The sequence below is a fragment of the Cheilinus undulatus genome, linkage group 17 (genome assembly GCF_018320785.1).
Source record: "Cheilinus undulatus linkage group 17, ASM1832078v1, whole genome shotgun sequence".
NCBI lineage: Eukaryota > Metazoa > Chordata > Actinopteri > Labriformes > Labridae > Cheilinus > Cheilinus undulatus.
The window spans coordinates 19,324,122-19,341,507 of record NC_054881.1 but is presented as its reverse complement, the minus strand read 5'-3'; the positions used below and the strand labels follow the sequence as shown (position 1 = coordinate 19,341,507).

Sequence of the window (17,386 nt, the reverse complement as noted above, 5' to 3'; positions counted from 1 at the left end):
TTAAAGAGGCAATGTCTGTTTCAAAATCAAAGACTTTCTCAATAAGAGTAACAGGTGTATAGTTAAGGACAGACTTGCTGTTCCTTACTATCGTGAGTATATATATCTTGGTATTGGCTAAAATGGGTTTTGACATATCAAAATACAAGATATATACTAAGAACCAGTGATGCTTCCTGGCGGTGTATTTTGTACCTGTCTCATGTGATGACACCTCATGATCAGGGCGCCCCAGGGTGCTCAGGTTCTCCTCGCTCTTGCTTAACGTGGTGTCATAAATAACCACTTCCTTGGCTCTTATCTCAGTCACAGCACTCCCTCTCCGGTCCAGGAGGTCGTTCAGAGAACTATAACTACTGACACCGTTCTGCTGCCATTGAGACCCGCTTTTTAACCCTCCAGCTTCTGGAAAATAATCCGGGTCTGACTCAATTATGATAATGTTATCAGCACGGATAGTCCTTATGCCGGGCACGCTGCCGTACAGCTCCAGGATGTGCTGCACAGGACGGGCGGCGTTTTCTCGGTCCTGTCGCCTCCTCCGCTCCTTCTCCAGCTTAATGAATGGGTTCTCCTCCAGCGGGCCCAGGCTCTCCTGTAGCACTAGGCTCTCTTGTCCCTCGTCCTCCCTCGAACTTGTCCTCTCTGGGGCAGCTGGACGAGGCTCTTTGTTGTTGGAGAAATGTTGGCTGGCTGTGTTGATGGTGTAGTTCCGCCCGCTCGGTCCGCTGTCACTCTTGGGTATGCTGCTGCTGCTGCTCCCGTTAACGTTCCCCGTGCAGTCGCCGTTAACTCGCTGCTGGCCCACACCACCGGGACTTGTCTCGACCGAACCGGCTCCCCCAGACCCCCCACCCTTCGCTTTCCTCCTCTCCAGGATCTCTCGCTTCCAGGCCGGCATCCTCGGGCTCTCTTGGCCGGCCTCTTGGCGTAGGACACGAACCTCTCCTCCGCCAGACATTTCGGAGGGTTGTGAAGAAGGGCTGAAGAGGAGAGAGGCAGGCCCTGAGGCGGTGTGCCGCAGGCTACAAAACCTGTATCCGGATGTGACTACCTGCAGCAACGGCTACCGCACGTTCACAAACATCCCCACCGTCTCCTTTTTTCTCTCTCTCCTCTCCTTCTGCTTCTTTCTGTCTCTCTGTCTGCCTCCTTCTCTCCACACAGCTCCTGAAGGCGGCCCGCCCCTCCGCAGCGGCACGAGCCGATTTGGTGGTTCCGTCTGCTACCTGATTGGTCGCCACGGATGGAAGACACGCCCCTTTCCTCTCTGTAGAACGCCGCCCGTTGACGTAAACCTCTCCCATTTCTATTGTTGACTGGGCACGGAATGCCTGTCAATCAAAGTGTTGCGTTCAGGAGCAAAACACCCTTCCCGGTTTTAAGCAATTAACCGTACTCATCCATTTATTCTTGATGAGTGAAATGTCCATCTCAGTATATATTTTGATAAATTGCCGAAATCACATGACTGACAAGTAATGTACAGGACAAACAAGACATTTTAATTACAAAACAAACAAACAACGTTTAAGTCGGAAAGGAGAACATTAAAAAAAAAGGTCTAAAACATGCAAATACAGAAAAAAACTAGTAATGGCAATTATAATGATAAACAAAATACATTAATCTTTTTTTTTTTTTAGAAAAAAATGTTAAAATAGCTGTCACTATACAAGGTACTTATATATACGTAGGCATCATGTGTACAAAAAAATGCATAAACACATTTAATCATTAACGTCTACCCATACTAGTGACTAGGGGTCAACTGATATTCCATTATTGGTAGCTTGCAAGACTAATAAGCAGTACATGGAACTAATATGCATTTATTATAATGTACAAAATGTACTTCATGTGGCAAAAGTAAAATTGATGATGAGATCATGATGGATAATAAAGCCTTTGCTTTATCAGCATAATAAATGGCACAGAGCAACATAGCAGCACTAGGAAATCAGGAAGTGATTCCATATGCTTACTGTGTCAATGGCTTCCAGGCTTGAGTGTTGATTGGCTAGTACTCACATGACACCTAGCTAATCAGGTTGTGTTGTATACAAGAATTAAAAAATAAAGCCAGAGGGGAAGACACACCTTGCAGTGCAGCCAATGTAATCACTCTTTTTGATTAATTGATTTTATCTATTATCACTGAAATAAAATGCCAGTACTGATCATTGTCCAGAGGCCAAATATCGGCTTCAATAATTCGCCAGGCAGATAATCGGTCTACCCCTAGTGACATCTATGTATGCTGTCAGAGAATGACTGTCAGGAAATGGTCCTAAAATGAAAGCAGTATTAAATATCATAAAATTACTTATATATAATATATCTTTGATAATAATGAAAACTCCTGAGGTAATACATCATATTGGGATTGTGATATTCAAATCACCATTTACTGCAATAAGCATTATTCGGGATGGTAATCAGGAGTCGGAAATAATTAATTACATTTACTCAAATTATTGTAATAGAGTTTTTTGGGTACTTGTACTTATTTGAGTACATTTTGAAATCAGTACTTTTACTTCTACTTAAGTGAGATTTAACCAGAGTAACTGTACATTACTCACTGTACATTCTGTTATTTAAAATAAACATGAATATAAGATATTTTTGTGTAGTTTTTAATGTGTAGTTTAACTTTATGTTGTGTGGCTGAATGTAGACACTTCTGAAGTGTTGAATGTAACTCTTAATGAGTTTAACAAACACAGTCAGTTTTGCTGTGTATTTTAGTTTGTTGTGTAGGCAGGACTTTACCAGAACAGCCTGGATAGAGATCCATTCTCTTTTTGTTCTTGCCAATAAGGAAAGATCATCAGGGATCATCAGTACATCAGGGATATAACTTATCCCCTACCCTTTTCAATACCTATATTAACAATCTTGCCACTGCTTTAGAACAGTCATGCAGCCCCAGATTGGATCTTCAAGGCAAAGAAATCAAATTTCTCATGTATGCAGATGACCTGGTTCAGCTGTCTCCAACAGAACATGGACTACAGCAGAATCTCTCACTGTTAGAAAGGTTCTGTGAAGACTGGGCCCTTGACATCAATTTACTAAAAAAAAAAAAATCAAGATATTTCAGAAAAAGGCCAGATCCCAAAAATCAGAACATAGTTTTACAATTGGAGGAAGCACACTTCAGCATACAATGGAGTATAATTACCTGGGCAAAGTCATCAGTGCATCAGGGAGATTTGACAAAGCTATAAGCTCTCTAACTGATAAGAGCCTACTACGGCATTAAAACATCTTTAAATAAACTTAATCCCCTAATTAAAATTTGGCTAAAACTATTCAGTAATGTACTTCTATTCTTATGTATGGAAGTGAAGTGTGGGGCCCTGTCCCAAAACAGTGGTAAACATCCAACAGAAAAATTTCATCTCCAGTTCTATAAAGAGCTGGAGATTAAATTTTTCTGTTGGATGTTTGAGCTGGAGCTGAAACTGTCCAAACCTGGCATGTAGAGCAGAACTGGGGGGATTCCCTCTTTCTCAACACATGATCAAGAGAGCCATTAGGTTCCAGGTTCACCTAGCACAAGCTGATCCTGAATCATACCATCACCTGGCCTTTCTAAGCAACACCCTCTGCCCAGAGACTGACCCCCTTAAGAAATATTAAAGAAAATTATCAGTTAAAGAACCAAAAGCTACATCATCTCTCCAAAACACAAATTAAAATTACTGAAAAAGAAAATAAATCTAAATACCTTAAATTTTGGCAAAATGAAATAAAATCCTACAATAAATTGGAATGTTATTGTCTACTGACAAGAGAGTACTCTTTAGCTGATTATCTTATACGTGTGAGAAACCCCAACCAGAGGACAGACAATGTACAGAGTCAGCGACATAAATTAGAAATTAAAACAGGTCGTCATAAAAACTGGAACCCAGAGACCAACGAATATATAAACATTGTGAATTGAGAAAAACTGAAGATGAAATCCACTTTCTCCTCATCTGCCCACTGTATGAATCTGTAAGAAAGAACTTTTGGAGCCAAGTTTCAGCAGCAGGATCACATGAAGAACTAGTGAGAGTATGTCTAGCAGAAGAATCTCAACATATACACCTAGCTTCATGTTTTGTTTCTGTCACCACATTAGAGATATTAATAAGTTTTATAAGAGTCAATAACTTTGTGTTTTTAGTATTTCATTATTATCAGTATTATTATTGTGATGGCTATTATTTGTATTTGTTTTTGATGTACTCTGCTTTGGCAACAAAGGTGTCAACCATTCTGATTCTCACCAAGCTTAATCCATTTTTGTCATCATCTTTTGTCTTCATTCAGCTTAATTACCATTTTAAATCCATGACTTTCCTTGGAGTATTTCTAGAATAACAGAATAGGATTTTCCTAATAGCTTTCAAAATGTATGTGTTTTGTCAACAATTTTATCTAGTTTTACTCTTAAAATGGGTCATTTCTGGGCCTCTGTTGCTGTACATCAGGTAGCCCAGAAGCTTTTCCTGTTATTTATTTTGGGATTTTACGCCTTTATTGTAGATACTGACTGTGGATTGAATCTGAATGGGGATAGAGGGAAAAGGGGTTGACATGCAGGAAGGGAGCCCCAGGCTGCAATCAAAAAAACAGTATGTGGGGCATGTAGATGTAAACATAGGCTCTACTACCAGTACCCCTGGCCCTCATTTTTAAATCATTTTAATCTCTTCCTTTGCAAGAAACTATGATCAAATATAATTCTCTTCAATTGTTTCTATAACAAGTGAAATAACCTAGAGTGAAAAAAAAAAGATTGCTCCCTCCAGGTGGGGAGTGAGTCTCTGCCTCAGGTGAAGGAGTTCAAGTATCTTGGGGTCTTGGTCATGAGTGAGGGTAAAAGGGAGAGTGAGATTGACAGGCAGATCGGTGCAGCATCAGAAGTTTTGCATTGTGCTGGACCGTTGCGGTGAAGAGGGAGCTGAGTCGGAAGGCAAAGCTTTCGATTTACCAGTCAATCTTCCTCCCAACCCTCACCTGGCCATGGTTATGAACTCTGGGTAATGACCGAAAGAATGAGAACGTGAATACAAGCGGCTGAAATGAGTTTTCACCAGAGGGTGGCTGGGCTCAGCCTTAGAGGTAGGGTGAGGAGTTAAGACATCCAGCAGGAAATAGGAGTAGAGTCGCTGCTCCTTCACATTGAACGGAGCCAGTTGATCAGGATTCCTCCTGGACACCTCCCTTTGGAGGTTTTCCGGGCACGTCCAGCTGGGAGGAGGAAGACCTAGAATATGCTGGAGGGATTATATATCCTGTCTGGTTTTGGAACGCCTCTGGATTCCCCAGGAGGTGTTAGAAAGTGTCACTGGGGAGAGGGATGTCTTGGTTGACTTGCTCAACCTACTACCACTGCGACCCAGTCTGAATAAGCAGAAGATAAATGGATGGATGGAAAGAAAGAAAATCCTGCGCCTACTTAAAAAGTACTTCAATTGGTAACAAGCAACTGAAGTTTGTTTTTCAACTCAACTTCATTAAATCTGCAAAAATGAGTTTAAAAAAACAGTGAAGTTGCTTGATAGTAACTGCAACAGCATTTTTTAAAGGTTTTTCAATAATTTTCTCTCTGAAGTTGGGAAATTCTCTGTTTCTTGCAATGAAAAAGTAGCATAAATTGACTTTAATTCTGTGTTTATCTCATGAAATTAAACATTATTTACATTTGGGTTTTAAGAAATAAAGGCTAGTATCAAAACTGAACCCTTTATCCCTGACTTGTTTTTGTTCTGTATGTGAAGTGTAATAAATAGGATATAGGCTGCACAGGATGAAGGCTGACGACTGTTTATTCAGTATTTGCTGGTGATGCCACCTGTCAATAATCCGTTTGTGGTAAACACATGGAGCTGAGAAGTACCCTGCTGCAAATGAATCAGCACTAAGAGGCCTATTGTTTAGTACCACAACAGATTGCTGTATCTCATCAAACATTTATCAGTGAACCATCATTCAGAACAAGGCGGAGAAGCACGGGGAGTAAATATCAAACTCTTTTAGATCTGGGACAAAATGAACCTTTGTGCTCTCAATTTTCAGTTGTTGAGAACTGGTGCAAAAAAGGTCACATTTCCAGTCATATTTGTGAATATGACAGGCTGCTTTTATAGTCTTTTCCCGCTCATTCTTGGCTGATGCTGGCCCTTATTATTCTTAAAAGTTTTCAGTTCAAACATTTAACATAGCATGATCAAAATATGATTTCTCACGGATTTATTTGTAAATATTTCAACATGCAACAATAACGGCAGAAACCTTAATAGTTGCATTCATGCATTACACTGATATCTATAAATGTACACTATCCACACTCCTGAATACTGTGAAGCATTTAATAAAGTTATCATGACTTTGATGCTGCTGAGGGATGTTTACAGGAGATAAAGTGTGCAAAGAGCAATGTATGGTCCTTTACCTTCAGTATGCAGTACCCATACAAAAGGCCAGCAGCGCCTCCTTGTGGCCAAAGACACCACAACCCTCCGTTTGCACATTTACCAGACAGCATTAATTAAATGATGATGGTTTATTTACATTTATATACAGATGACATGACACTAATGGTGCCTTAACAAGAACATAAATATGTGAATTTCTTTAAATAAAAAAAATCAACATGTACATATTTCACAGAACTTCTCAAGGGGAATTATCTTAAAAGGAGGCCTTAAATACATGCAATACATATACAATGTAGATTCAAACATAGAATAAGCAACAATATTGAAGGAAAACGTGTGCACACAAATGACTGCTTGTTTATATCACATTCAGTTCCTCAACACTGGAGTGAGACTTGGAGTTTACAGTGAGGTCAGAAGCAGCTTCTTGTTGTTCAGTGACAGAAATGACAAACCAGGCAACCGGAAGGGGGGAATGTGGAAGTGACATTCCCAAAACAGGCAACAAAGTGAGAAACAAGATCATAAATCTAATGTAATTTGCTTGCGACTGTATCTTAATGGAAGAAGCATAAAGCAGCAGCAACTTCCCAAATCTCTGAGCCATAGCGATCACCCAAAAAATGTGACCAACAGAACAGCCTTTAGGTATCACCAGCTATTTGAATCGACATACGTAACGTGTAGTGTATATTTGTACTGAAACATAACCCTGGAGTTGATTTTCTTATGGCTCATTGTCTAATGTTGATTGCATGTGAACACACTTCATACCCCACGTTTACTGCTCTGATTATTTGCATTCCTACAAGTATTATAAACCTTCAGCTGTAATCTATGCTGATGAAAAAATGGGATAGAAATTTAGTTGTCATTCTGTACATACAAGTTTGATCAGAATTAACTTAAGTATGTTTATATGTAACGGTTCAAGTATATGCAAAGTGGTAGTGGTTAATGTAATATTATAGGCTTTTCCATTGATTTTGGCAGCAGAGAATCTAGCTACAAGACATGTAAAACTGCAATTGGGAAATGAAGTTTGTTGGATAGTCTTCGTTACAGTTTATCATAAGAGCATTGGAAGGTATTACATCCAGGACTTTAAGTTTGGAAAATAATTTTCTTTTAAACCAAGCTTTTCAAAGGTCATCCTGCTAAGTGTTGCCATTAATGTTTCAACATGCAATTGTTACAATGATATTGCTTTCTGATGATGGACTACAGTTTATCTGAAATATGAGCAAATTAATGTAGATAAACACCACAGTTTTGTCCAAACTACCCCAAGTGCTCATTCTTGTACCCAAAAACCATTGTTTAAATAGTGCTTGATATAATTTCACAGCAGGTGATATTCTGAAAATACATGAGTATGACAAAAGCAGGGCAGACTGCAATCTAGGGCTTGATGATACAGGAAGAAAAAATTTCGTGGGACATCAAACAGGAGCCCACTGTGTTCATCAGCTGTGACTGCCACACACTGCAGTACACATCTAAAGTTTTGAAGTAGAAACAGTGGTTTAGGTAAATTGGTAGCGCCAGAACCCTTGACGCACTGGTTGTGGGATTGGTCTCGGCACTGTTTCATGCATGTCTTCCCTCCCTCTTTATCCTCATGTTTCCAGTCTCTCTTAGGCTATCCTATCAAAATACAGACAAAAGGCCAGCAAATCTTAAAAATATACAGTGCTTAACAAATTCATTAGACCACCCTAACCCTAACCAAAGTAAGGTTTATGCCACAGCTGCCCTACATTAATCACATTGGTAGTTACCAAAATCACGTTTTATGTTTTTGCAATGGTTAATACACCAATATGTAGAAGCTCTTTAACCCAAATGTTATTTTTAATGCTAAAATATAATTAGTGTTTTTATCCATGAATTTTCAAATTTCCTGATTTACAAAAAAACAGAAAAAATAGTAAAGCACATTATTATTTCTTGATTAATATGTCAAATTATAGTTATTTACTTGCATTCCTGAACAGAAAAATGAGTTTTAGTGGTTGAATATTATGCTTGATTAATTTCTGACTTCTCAGAGAAGCCCAGTGAGCCGGCTCAAATCTGGGTGAATTCAGTTTGAAATCCCTGATTACTGTTCAAAATGATAAAACGTCGAGAGCTCACTGAAAATGAAAGAGTCCGCATTAAAGCACTTCATGATGCTGGATGGTTTTCGAGACAAATATGACAGGTGGTCTAATAAATTTGTTAAGCACTGTATGTACACAAAAAAGTGGCATGTCAGTGCCATTAAGGGGCCACATATAAAGGAGAATAGGGAAAGGTGCTGCTCATAGTGAGAAAATACTCCTTTAGAATCCGCCTTAAATAGCTGAGCTTCCAATTGCATAATGCCACTGTATCTGTGACATTTGTTTATTTTACCAATATTTATGGCTGCCATACGACATTTACTGCTGAAATGTATGGTCAATTTACCTTGGCAGAAATATTTATATCTGCCAAAACCAATGATAAACTTTTTAATTTAATATCTTCCAATACCAATTTTGTGCAGATAAGTTTGTGCATTCTTAACTTTTATTGCAGAGAAGTTGCAAAAATGAGAAAACTTGTGTTCTGGATTGCAACAAACACTACAGATGTGGCAGTATGGCATGCTTCAGGTCATGTTACCAACGTTGCATGGTCTGCAGTTTCACTAGAGTGCATATGCACATAATCATCATGGTTGAAGAAATGATGTTTTGTTACACCCTACTGCAAACCATGCACTGCTAAATTGTCAAAAGGAGGGGTGAGGAACATACAATGAAAATAAACTCTTGAAATAATATTAATAACTGAGATGGTATTATTAAAAAGTTCTATTTGTACCTGATATTGGCAAGTACCTAAATGTCAGTACTTGTGGCTAGTCTGAGAAAAAATGGTACTGGTGCATCCCTAGTCCAAATGATGTATTTAAGAATGTAGCAACATAAAGAGATGATTGTCTTCTACTTTAAAATTACTGCATTATACCTGTATAGAGCAGTGATGAGTCCTGTTCATTCTGAAGCCCTTTAAAACACAAATCTTAGTAACCTGGATCAGGTGACACATAAAATGTGTGATGAAAAATTTAGTGTTTTTTAAAGGTGACAGTGAGCCAGAAGAAAAAAGAACACCATTTTTATGCTTCACATCTCTAATGTCAGATGAAGACTGTTCTCATCCCTTGCATTGTGGGGTGAAGTGAAACAAACAATCACTGCTTCTCCTCAGTTGACACGGCATGCTCGAATCATCAGTAATTGCAGAAGGATGAACAGTGGAGAAACGATTAGGCCAAACCACAGGTCTCTGGCTTGCTCCTGCTCAGCCAGCTTCTGGCACAGCAAAACCTCACATACAAGCTTCAAGCTGAGCACCGTCAGCACCCAGAGGAGCCTTAGCACTGCAAGACGCTTCTCATTCTCCTGGTAGAGACGGATGGACACGATGGCTGTGAAGTAGGTGCTGAGGCCGTCTGCAGCAAACAGCGGGACGAACACCAGCCACCAGCTTAGTGAGGGGGTGAACATGTCAGCTCGTAGAGCAACCAGCATGCTGAAAACCAGCAAAGCCAGCAGGTGCAGGAAGAGTTCAAAAGTGGCAAAGCCCAGCCACTGGACCAGTTCCCTGAGGGAGAAGAGCATGGCTGGGTCCAGTGGGGTCTCCAGGCAAGGATGGACTCACTGAAGACAACCTCCGAGGCAAAGGAAAGGTGATGAATCACCAATGATGTCCAGGAATGCTGGGCTATCGCAGAGGTAACCTACTTCCCACTCTGCTACATCTTCAAATCCACCCAGGGGACAATTTAGGGGCTGAAGTCCTTCAATGATCGTCTCTGGAAGCCTTTCCTTATGTAAACAGAAACAATATTACGTTAGAAAAGATGATCCAGTAAGCAGTAATATGACAAAGCCAATGTAAACTCGGCTTACACCCACACAGTGCTGAAAGTAGACAGAGCCCACATCACATATCAGTACACCAAGCAGCAGCTAGAGAAGCTAAAAGGCAGTGACTCAAGCTACTTTTCTTCAATATTTAATTAATTTGTCCGCTCATATTTTTAACAGATAAGCCTCAATAGAATACCGACTAATTCTAATAGATGACACAGCATGTAACATTGGCGTTACAGGTCAAGTCAAACAATTACTACGATGATACAGACCAGCTTTGTACTAGCAATTTAAGCTAACAACAAGCAGCCAGCGGTGACACAGTCAGTGTTTTTACTGACGTAATCCAGGAATAACGATGTTAAATGTATCTCAGAGTGACTATACATTACTCTACCTTAATAAGTTTGAGGCAATTTCTCCTCCATGTCACCAGAGGCGAAACTAGTGAGCCGTTAGCATCGTAGCATCTTCTTCTTCTTTTGTCCGTTATCGGGGACTGGGACTCAGATTTCTGATACATTACCGCCACCTACTGTTGGTGCATGAACCACTGCTGTTAACGTGGACGCACTGCATGTACGACGCCAAAAACTTAGAATATCAGGGGAAATTTCATTTAGCTGCTATTCAAATAAGAAGGGGGGGTCATACATAGTTTGCCCATCCTACCTCTTCCAACATTGCTCTATTCTCTTTATGTAGTTTCAAGTTTTATTTGTGATCTGCAACTGTTTTTGACTGTCAATGTTTGCATTGTATGCTATGAATAAAGTTGCCCTACAAAAACAGTATGGCGATAGTACAGAAGAGCAGCTAAAACTCTGTTGAAGAAGATAGAGGTTATACAAAATCAAACATTAAGGTTATGTTGTGGGGCTTTAAGGACTTCTCCAGTTAATGCAGTTCAAACTGAGACATAAACAATTAATGATGGCATACTGGGCAGAAGTTCAGGAACATAAAGAAGAATGCCATCAAAAGGTAAAAGCTCTCCAACCATGCTGGGAGAGTGGGGAAGCAACAACACACTGTTTTGTGTGGGAGGCAAGCAAACTGGCTCAACAAATGGGGATACAGGGAAAAACCTACAGCAACACAGTACCTTATCCAATAATACCTTTCTGGCTATTCCCCCCTGCCAACATTGATCTATATATTTAGTATAAATGCAGAGTAATAAAGGAGAAGGAAATTGGGCAGATATAGTAGAAAACAAAGTAAAAACAATACACAGACTTCATACACATATTTATACAGATGATTCAAAGGATACTAAGAATGGGGGCACTGGTTTTGCTTTCGTCATACCAAGCTTAAACATAATGGTAAGGAGAAAGGAAATCATTTAGCAGTATATACAGTTGAGATGTTGGTAATAGTAATGGCATTACACTGGACAGAACAGAACAAAATGGAACAGGTTATAGTGTGTTCAGACTCTCTATCAGCAGTGGTATCCTTACAGTCCATGTCATCCAACAGCAGACCAGATATATTATATTATATGAAATATACAAAAAAAAAAAAAAAAAAAAAAAAATCAGATTGCACAAATTACAGTTGGGTGTAATTGATCATCTAGCCAAACAGGCCCTTTGGCAGGAGAACGTTATGACTATTGAATTGAGTAAATCAGAAATTAAAGCTTTGATAAAAAGTACAATCATAAGTTTTTGGCAAAAGCTATGGGATGAGGGACAGAAAAGATGCCATTTGCACAATATTCAGGAGAAACTGGCAGAAACAAACACATTAGGGGGAAACAGAAGAAAACAGATAATAATTGGAAGACTATGGCCTGGACATGCAGGATTAAATAAAACAATGCATTTAATTAAAAACATTTGACAGGTTTGTGTGGGGTGGAAGAGGAAGGTGTGGAACATGTAACCTAATCTGTAAATGTGAGAGGTATAAAACCATAGACTGTAGAAAACAAGCAGTATAAAACAAGCAGAGAAAAGCTGTAGAATGGACTAAGGAGATGTGGGACATAATTATTTACTCTTAAAACTATATTAAGTAGTGAGGAAAGTAAATTTAAAGCCTTGTTTGGTTTGTTAAAGAAACTGGAATGGTAAAGAGAAGATAATTTTATTATAGTATTTTTCTTCATGATCTTTAGTTATTTATATTGTATACGTATGTTCACTTGAGACAACGCGCTCTGGCCCACACTCCAGCATAGTGGGTGCGGTAATGCACCTAAACGGTAGTCGCCAACCGCCATTAAATCACAAGAAGAAGAGGAAGAACAAGAAGAGGAAGAACAAGAAGAATACGGCGACGTCGCCGCCATATTGGAAGTGGCTTTCTAAAAGATGCCTCACTCATGTGCAGCTTTGGGCTGTAAACACAGATGCAACGCCGAAAGCAGATCCAAGGGAATTACCTTTCATGGGTAAGAATGAAAACAACCACTCTGGTTGTATATTTATATGCATAACATCATGCTTCGAGCTGAAAAAGCTAACATTGTGGCTAACGCGGTCTGTCGGCCTCTCAACAAAGACCGTGCGTCGACGTCGACGCCATGTTTGAAGTGGCAGTCCCGCCCACTATACAAACATAAGTTGACGTTAGCTAATTTGGCTTCAATGTGTGTCAATACATTTTCTAGAAGAAGGTCTACTTACATGACTTGGAGAGAAAAATGAACAAAGACGGTAAATCAAAGTAATAGTCTACAACTCGCTGGGAGTCTGCCTTTTTGTTGTGAAATGATAAATATACGCCATATCTGTGCTCCATAGCCGTCCATCTGTCCGTCTATTTGGTTGTTACTCTGTTACTCTGCCACTTTAGATTTGGTAGAGCTGCTGAAGTACGCTACAGTATATCTCAAAAGCAGGCTAAGGTGGAACCCCAGGAGGACCAGTTGTGCTCTACAGTACTGCTAATGGGGATGCCAATAAATAAACAGGCAGTGCTTGTGTGCACATGTAATTTATGTCTATGATCCAAACATTGTTTTGGCTAAATATATTTAGACTGGTTTTAGAATTTGAGACTGATTTGATCATAGTCTTGATTCTCAATTGGTGGAGCCCCAGGACCCACCATCAAATTAGTACAGTTAGTACAGTTTTGACGTCATGCAGTACATGAGAAAAATCAAAGAAACAAGAGAAAACAAGTGTTTTAACGTTTTATGGACTTTTTGGTGTATTTTTCCCTAGGAATATCTTTGAGACAAACAGAAGGCCTCTGTGATCAATTGTCCCATCAGCTGAGAACCACTGGTTTATTGAGTCTGAGATTTGATAGAAATATATCATATTTAACCAAATAGTCTTGAACTAACTGCCCTTATTGTTAATTAACTTGTCATAAATTAATTAGGTTTTTCACCCTTGTAAGTTTTCCGAAAGCTATCGAGCTGAGGAAGCAGTGGGAAGCTGCCCTGAGAAGGAAAGGATTTACTGCCAGTACGGCTTCCAGGTTGTGCAGTGAGCACTTCAGAAAGGAGGACTTCGACACAACCGGCCAGACTGTCAGAATCCGAAGTGGAGTTGTTCCGTCTGTCTTCAATTTTCCAGATCATGTGCAGAGGATATCATCAGACTATAAAGCTCGAGTAAGTCTGTGTCACACAACATAATACTGAACAGGTTTTGTGTCCTTTCTTGGGTCAAGGAATTGATGATAAACATTTTCTTGTATTAAACTGTGAGCTGCTTAACTCTGCTGAAATACTCTCAATGTTTTCACTATAGCAAGCCCCACCAAGGACAACCAGGACTTCAAAGAAGGCTCAAGAGAGCCTGCCAGTGACCTGTTTCCAGTCCAAACAAGAGCCTAAACCTCCGCCTGTGCCTAATGTTGTGAGTATGGAGCTTTAGCCCCAGACAGCTGTGAGCATCATGACCCTGGTCCTTGGGCTATGTAAAGTATTCAGTAAAGTCTGAGGGATGTCCCTCTTTTGGTTACTAAAGCCAGGACTGATGGACTGGGTAATAAAAAAAAAGGCCCTTGTGTTTAGAATGGACTGGCACAGTTTTTTAAACAACAATTCACTGATACATATAAAAAGATTTACCAGCTTTCTATGCTTAGAGCAGCAAATTACAAAATATTTTGCTTGGATTCATTTCCAAAATAGAAAAGAAAATATTTTGGATTGAAAATTTATATTTGGCAGAAATAATTATTCTAAGTTCTGCAAACAGTTACATTCACGGTTAAAGCCTCTTTAACATTTATTCTTTAGAATCTTTGTATATATATTTTTAAAATAAGTGTCATAATGGACCTTTCTTACTGGCCCAAAAGGGCCCATAGTAGGGTGGCTCTTATGGCATTTACCCAAATTTCAGATGGCCAGTCTGTCATCTGTCATCGACTGAAACCTGAAAAGCAAAGTCTGTAATGTACTGGAATTTACAGACATTTCTGAAGGAAAAGATGAGAGTGCTGCATTGCTGCAACAATAAAAATTCACAGTGATCATCGTGTTCTGCAGGCGATGTTTCCTTCATGTCTCTGATAGAAACTGTTAACCAGAGTTTCTAATAGACAACATGGGCTTTAGTGTTTTTTCTCCTCCTTCTATAGTGATTTTATTATTTTAATTTTTTTTTTTAAATCTTTAGGAACCTGTCAGCATTTTCACCGATACATTTTGAATTAACAAAAGTATTGATAGAGCATTAATATGATTGTTTTACATTTCTATTAATCTTACAATTTGGCTGAATAAATTAGTGAAAAGAAAATTAATTTTAGGACTAAAATAAAAGGACTTTTATGGACTATAAACCTGGACTTAAATGTTTTTGAGATTTGTTTACTTAAAATAGAAAGTTAAAAATGACTTTAACATGATTAAAACTAAAAAAGCATTTTACTCTAAAGACTAAGACTAAACTTTGAATAGCTGCCAAAATTAGCACTGCTGAAGCTATCTTTTTAAGTCATTCTGTGGTGGTCACCATCATGAAAACACTGCAAAAAAAAAAATCTTTCATAGAGCCTAACAATATATAAGCTGTGTAGCTGAGGCGGATGGTTTCATGTTAGAGACCCAGCCCCATATCCAGGTACACTTGACCCCAAAGTGTAGTGGTAGAGGTGGTGTCTGGCATGATTTATATGTACTTGAGCACGCTCCACAGGAGATGTAAATGCAACTGTGCTCAAGTAGAGTTGTAAAAGCTATTTTATACATACCCTTTCTCTACGGAAACCATTAAATTGGGTAGCACATCAGTTTTGTCATTTGAGCTGCATAGTAGATGTGGTGAGTAGAGTGATGCTGTTGGTGTCTAAGAAATGATAAAAACCTCCATAGTAGCAGAATGGAGTCCATTATTAGCATAGAGAGTTATCAAAGGATGTCATTATTTCTGCCGCTTCTTTTTGGCAGAGTTGCAAAAACTTTCTGCATCATATTAGCATGAAACGTCAGCTGTCATGGAATGACCAGCTCTGAAGTAAAAATATTTTCATCCTTGTTTATAGGACCACTCCTATGCACTGCCTACTCCTAGTGATCTAAAGGCCAGACTGGATGAAGCCTTGGCGAGAGTGGAAAGTCTGGAAAGAGAGAAGAGGAATGCGAAGGATCGAGAACGGAGAGCTAAGAACATGGTGTGTGGTTTACTGGAGGCTCTGAAGAGGAAAAGGCTGAAAGAAATGCAAGCCTCAGCTGCCTCTAAAAGGAAAAAAACAGTCCACACGAATAAAGAAAAACTGTAATCTTGATTTTTCATTCTGTTGTGTTTAATATTAGCTATACCTGTACTATCATCTGATTTTTTTTTTTTTTTTTTCAGAGGAAGCAGAAATTCCTTTAAGTGTTTGATTGGTCACTGAAGCTGTCATTTAGTATTGATTAAGTAATCTATGAAAAACTGACTTGCATAATATATTGGGCATGTTTGTAATGGTAACACAATAAGATTTCTATCCTGTATAGATTTCTTTTGTACAGTCAAATATTGCCTATAATTTTCTCTCATGGAGTTTATATTGTTAAGAAAGAAAAGCATACATGCCAACAGTTTTAATTATGACAAGTGTTGACTATTTCTTTAATAAAGACAAAGTTCATGGTTTGATAAAAGTACGCCTCTGTATCACTGATTGCCAGGAGCAGGTTGTCCATCCTTCCAGGCCATTCTTGTAAACATGATAAGGATGCTTTGTGGGATGTTCTACAAACTTGGCATACATTTCCAGCTTGATTAAAAGATAAACTGATTTGATGTTTGAGATCAAAGGTAAAAGGTCAAGGCCACTGGGACTTATGTTCATCCCTAACTTGTAAACATATCTAAAGAATACTTTGAGGCAATCTCTTCAAATTTTACTCAAATGTCCAATGAGACTCAGGGATGAAGTAAGAATATTTTAGAGTTCAGTGGTCAAGGTCATTGGGCCTTATTTTTATGTAAGATTTCAATGACTAAAGAATGCATGTTTATTTTGTTTTTGTTTTTTTAAACTGTACAAATTTTAACTCTGACTAAAGGCTGTAGCGATTTCATTTCAAAGATCAAATGTCAAGGTTGACTTTGCAAAGATGATGGTATTCTTCATATCCCATGTCTGTCATCAGGCAGAGCCATCTTGCAGACAAAACCAAAATATCTTGTTCATTTTGTTGCCCTATGTCCCCAGGTGTAACAGGGATGCTTCACTTGTAATATGTTTTTCTACTGGCACTGTCATTCCTAAAAAACAAATCAGAAACCTGCACAGTCTGATGACAGCTCTTATTACAGGTGATAGCCCAGGTAAAGGACTGATTAAGGAGTCCACCACTGACTGTTTTCCTCTTTTTGCTACAATAAAGGTAAATAGCAGCTCATCATTAATTCATTTAATCTTGAATTTATAAAGCGAGTGTTAAAGCTTTGGTTCAAGACAACTACTCTATTGGCTAAAGAGGACTTTAAAGGATGGTAATTTTGAGGGTAACTTTTAGTTTTGTTAGTATTGATTTTCCTGTTTTTTTTTTCATTGATAATGTTTGTTCAATTAATGATCTGCTTCTAGAACTACTGTCAATAAACCTAAACTAACCATCAG

At 38.8% G+C, this 17,386-nt stretch overlaps 3 protein-coding genes across 6 annotated transcripts in view; 1 reads left to right on the top strand and 2 right to left on the bottom strand.

Annotated features, from left to right (window-relative positions):
* tprn (taperin) overlaps positions 1 to 1,143 on the bottom strand; it is a 47,221-nt gene extending 46,078 nt beyond the window's left edge. Inside the window, exon 1 of the mRNA XM_041811433.1 lies at positions 196 to 1,143. Coding sequence (XP_041667367.1) covers positions 196 to 961 — 766 coding nt within the window. The 5' untranslated portion in view covers positions 962 to 1,143. The remainder of the gene's footprint in view (positions 1 to 195) is intronic.
* A 7,436-nt stretch (positions 1,144 to 8,579) lies between these two features.
* On the bottom strand, positions 8,580 to 10,831 carry tmem203 (transmembrane protein 203). 2 transcript variants are annotated; one of them, XM_041810287.1, is made up of 2 exons: positions 10,749 to 10,831; positions 8,580 to 10,303 (listed from the first exon to the last, which is right to left on the bottom strand). In XM_041810287.1, the coding sequence occupies exon 2, from the start codon at positions 10,094 to 10,096 to the stop codon at positions 9,680 to 9,682; it is 417 nt and encodes a 138-aa protein (XP_041666221.1). In that variant the 5' UTR covers positions 10,097 to 10,303; positions 10,749 to 10,831; the 3' UTR covers positions 8,580 to 9,679. The 2 variants fall into 2 exon arrangements, with proteins under 2 accessions (XP_041666221.1, XP_041666222.1); XM_041810288.1 differs by having other exon boundaries at positions 8,580 to 10,298; positions 10,749 to 10,825.
* Positions 10,832 to 12,621: 1,790 nt separating this feature from the next.
* On the top strand, positions 12,622 to 16,395 carry LOC121525466 (THAP domain-containing protein 6-like). 3 transcript variants are annotated; one of them, XM_041811484.1, is made up of 5 exons: positions 12,634 to 12,755; positions 13,697 to 13,931; positions 14,071 to 14,178; positions 15,815 to 15,943; positions 16,129 to 16,395. In XM_041811484.1, the coding sequence occupies exons 1-5, from the start codon at positions 12,676 to 12,678 to the stop codon at positions 16,147 to 16,149; spliced, it is 573 nt and encodes a 190-aa protein (XP_041667418.1). In that variant the 5' UTR covers positions 12,634 to 12,675; the 3' UTR covers positions 16,150 to 16,395. The 3 variants fall into 3 exon arrangements, with proteins under 3 accessions (XP_041667417.1, XP_041667418.1, XP_041667416.1); XM_041811483.1 differs by having other exon boundaries at positions 12,622 to 12,755; positions 13,715 to 13,931; positions 15,815 to 16,395; XM_041811482.1 differs by having other exon boundaries at positions 15,815 to 16,395.
* The last annotated feature ends 991 nt before the right edge of the window (positions 16,396 to 17,386 follow it).

Bases quoted from the DNA above. Each gene is read 5' to 3' on its own strand.
- tmem203 (XM_041810287.1), bottom strand. From the start codon at position 10,096: ATGCTCTTCTCCCTCAGGGAACTGGTCCAGTGGCTGGGCTTTGCCACT.
- LOC121525466 (XM_041811482.1), top strand. From the start codon at position 12,676: ATGCCTCACTCATGTGCAGCTTTGGGCTGTAAACACAGATGCAACGCC. The intron at 12,756-13,696 runs GTAAGAATGAAA...TAAATTAATTAG, and splicing joins AAGGGAATTACCTTTCATGG to GTTTTTCACCCTTGTAAGTT. The intron at 14,179-15,814 runs GTGAGTATGGAG...CCTTGTTTATAG, and splicing joins CTCCGCCTGTGCCTAATGTT to GACCACTCCTATGCACTGCC.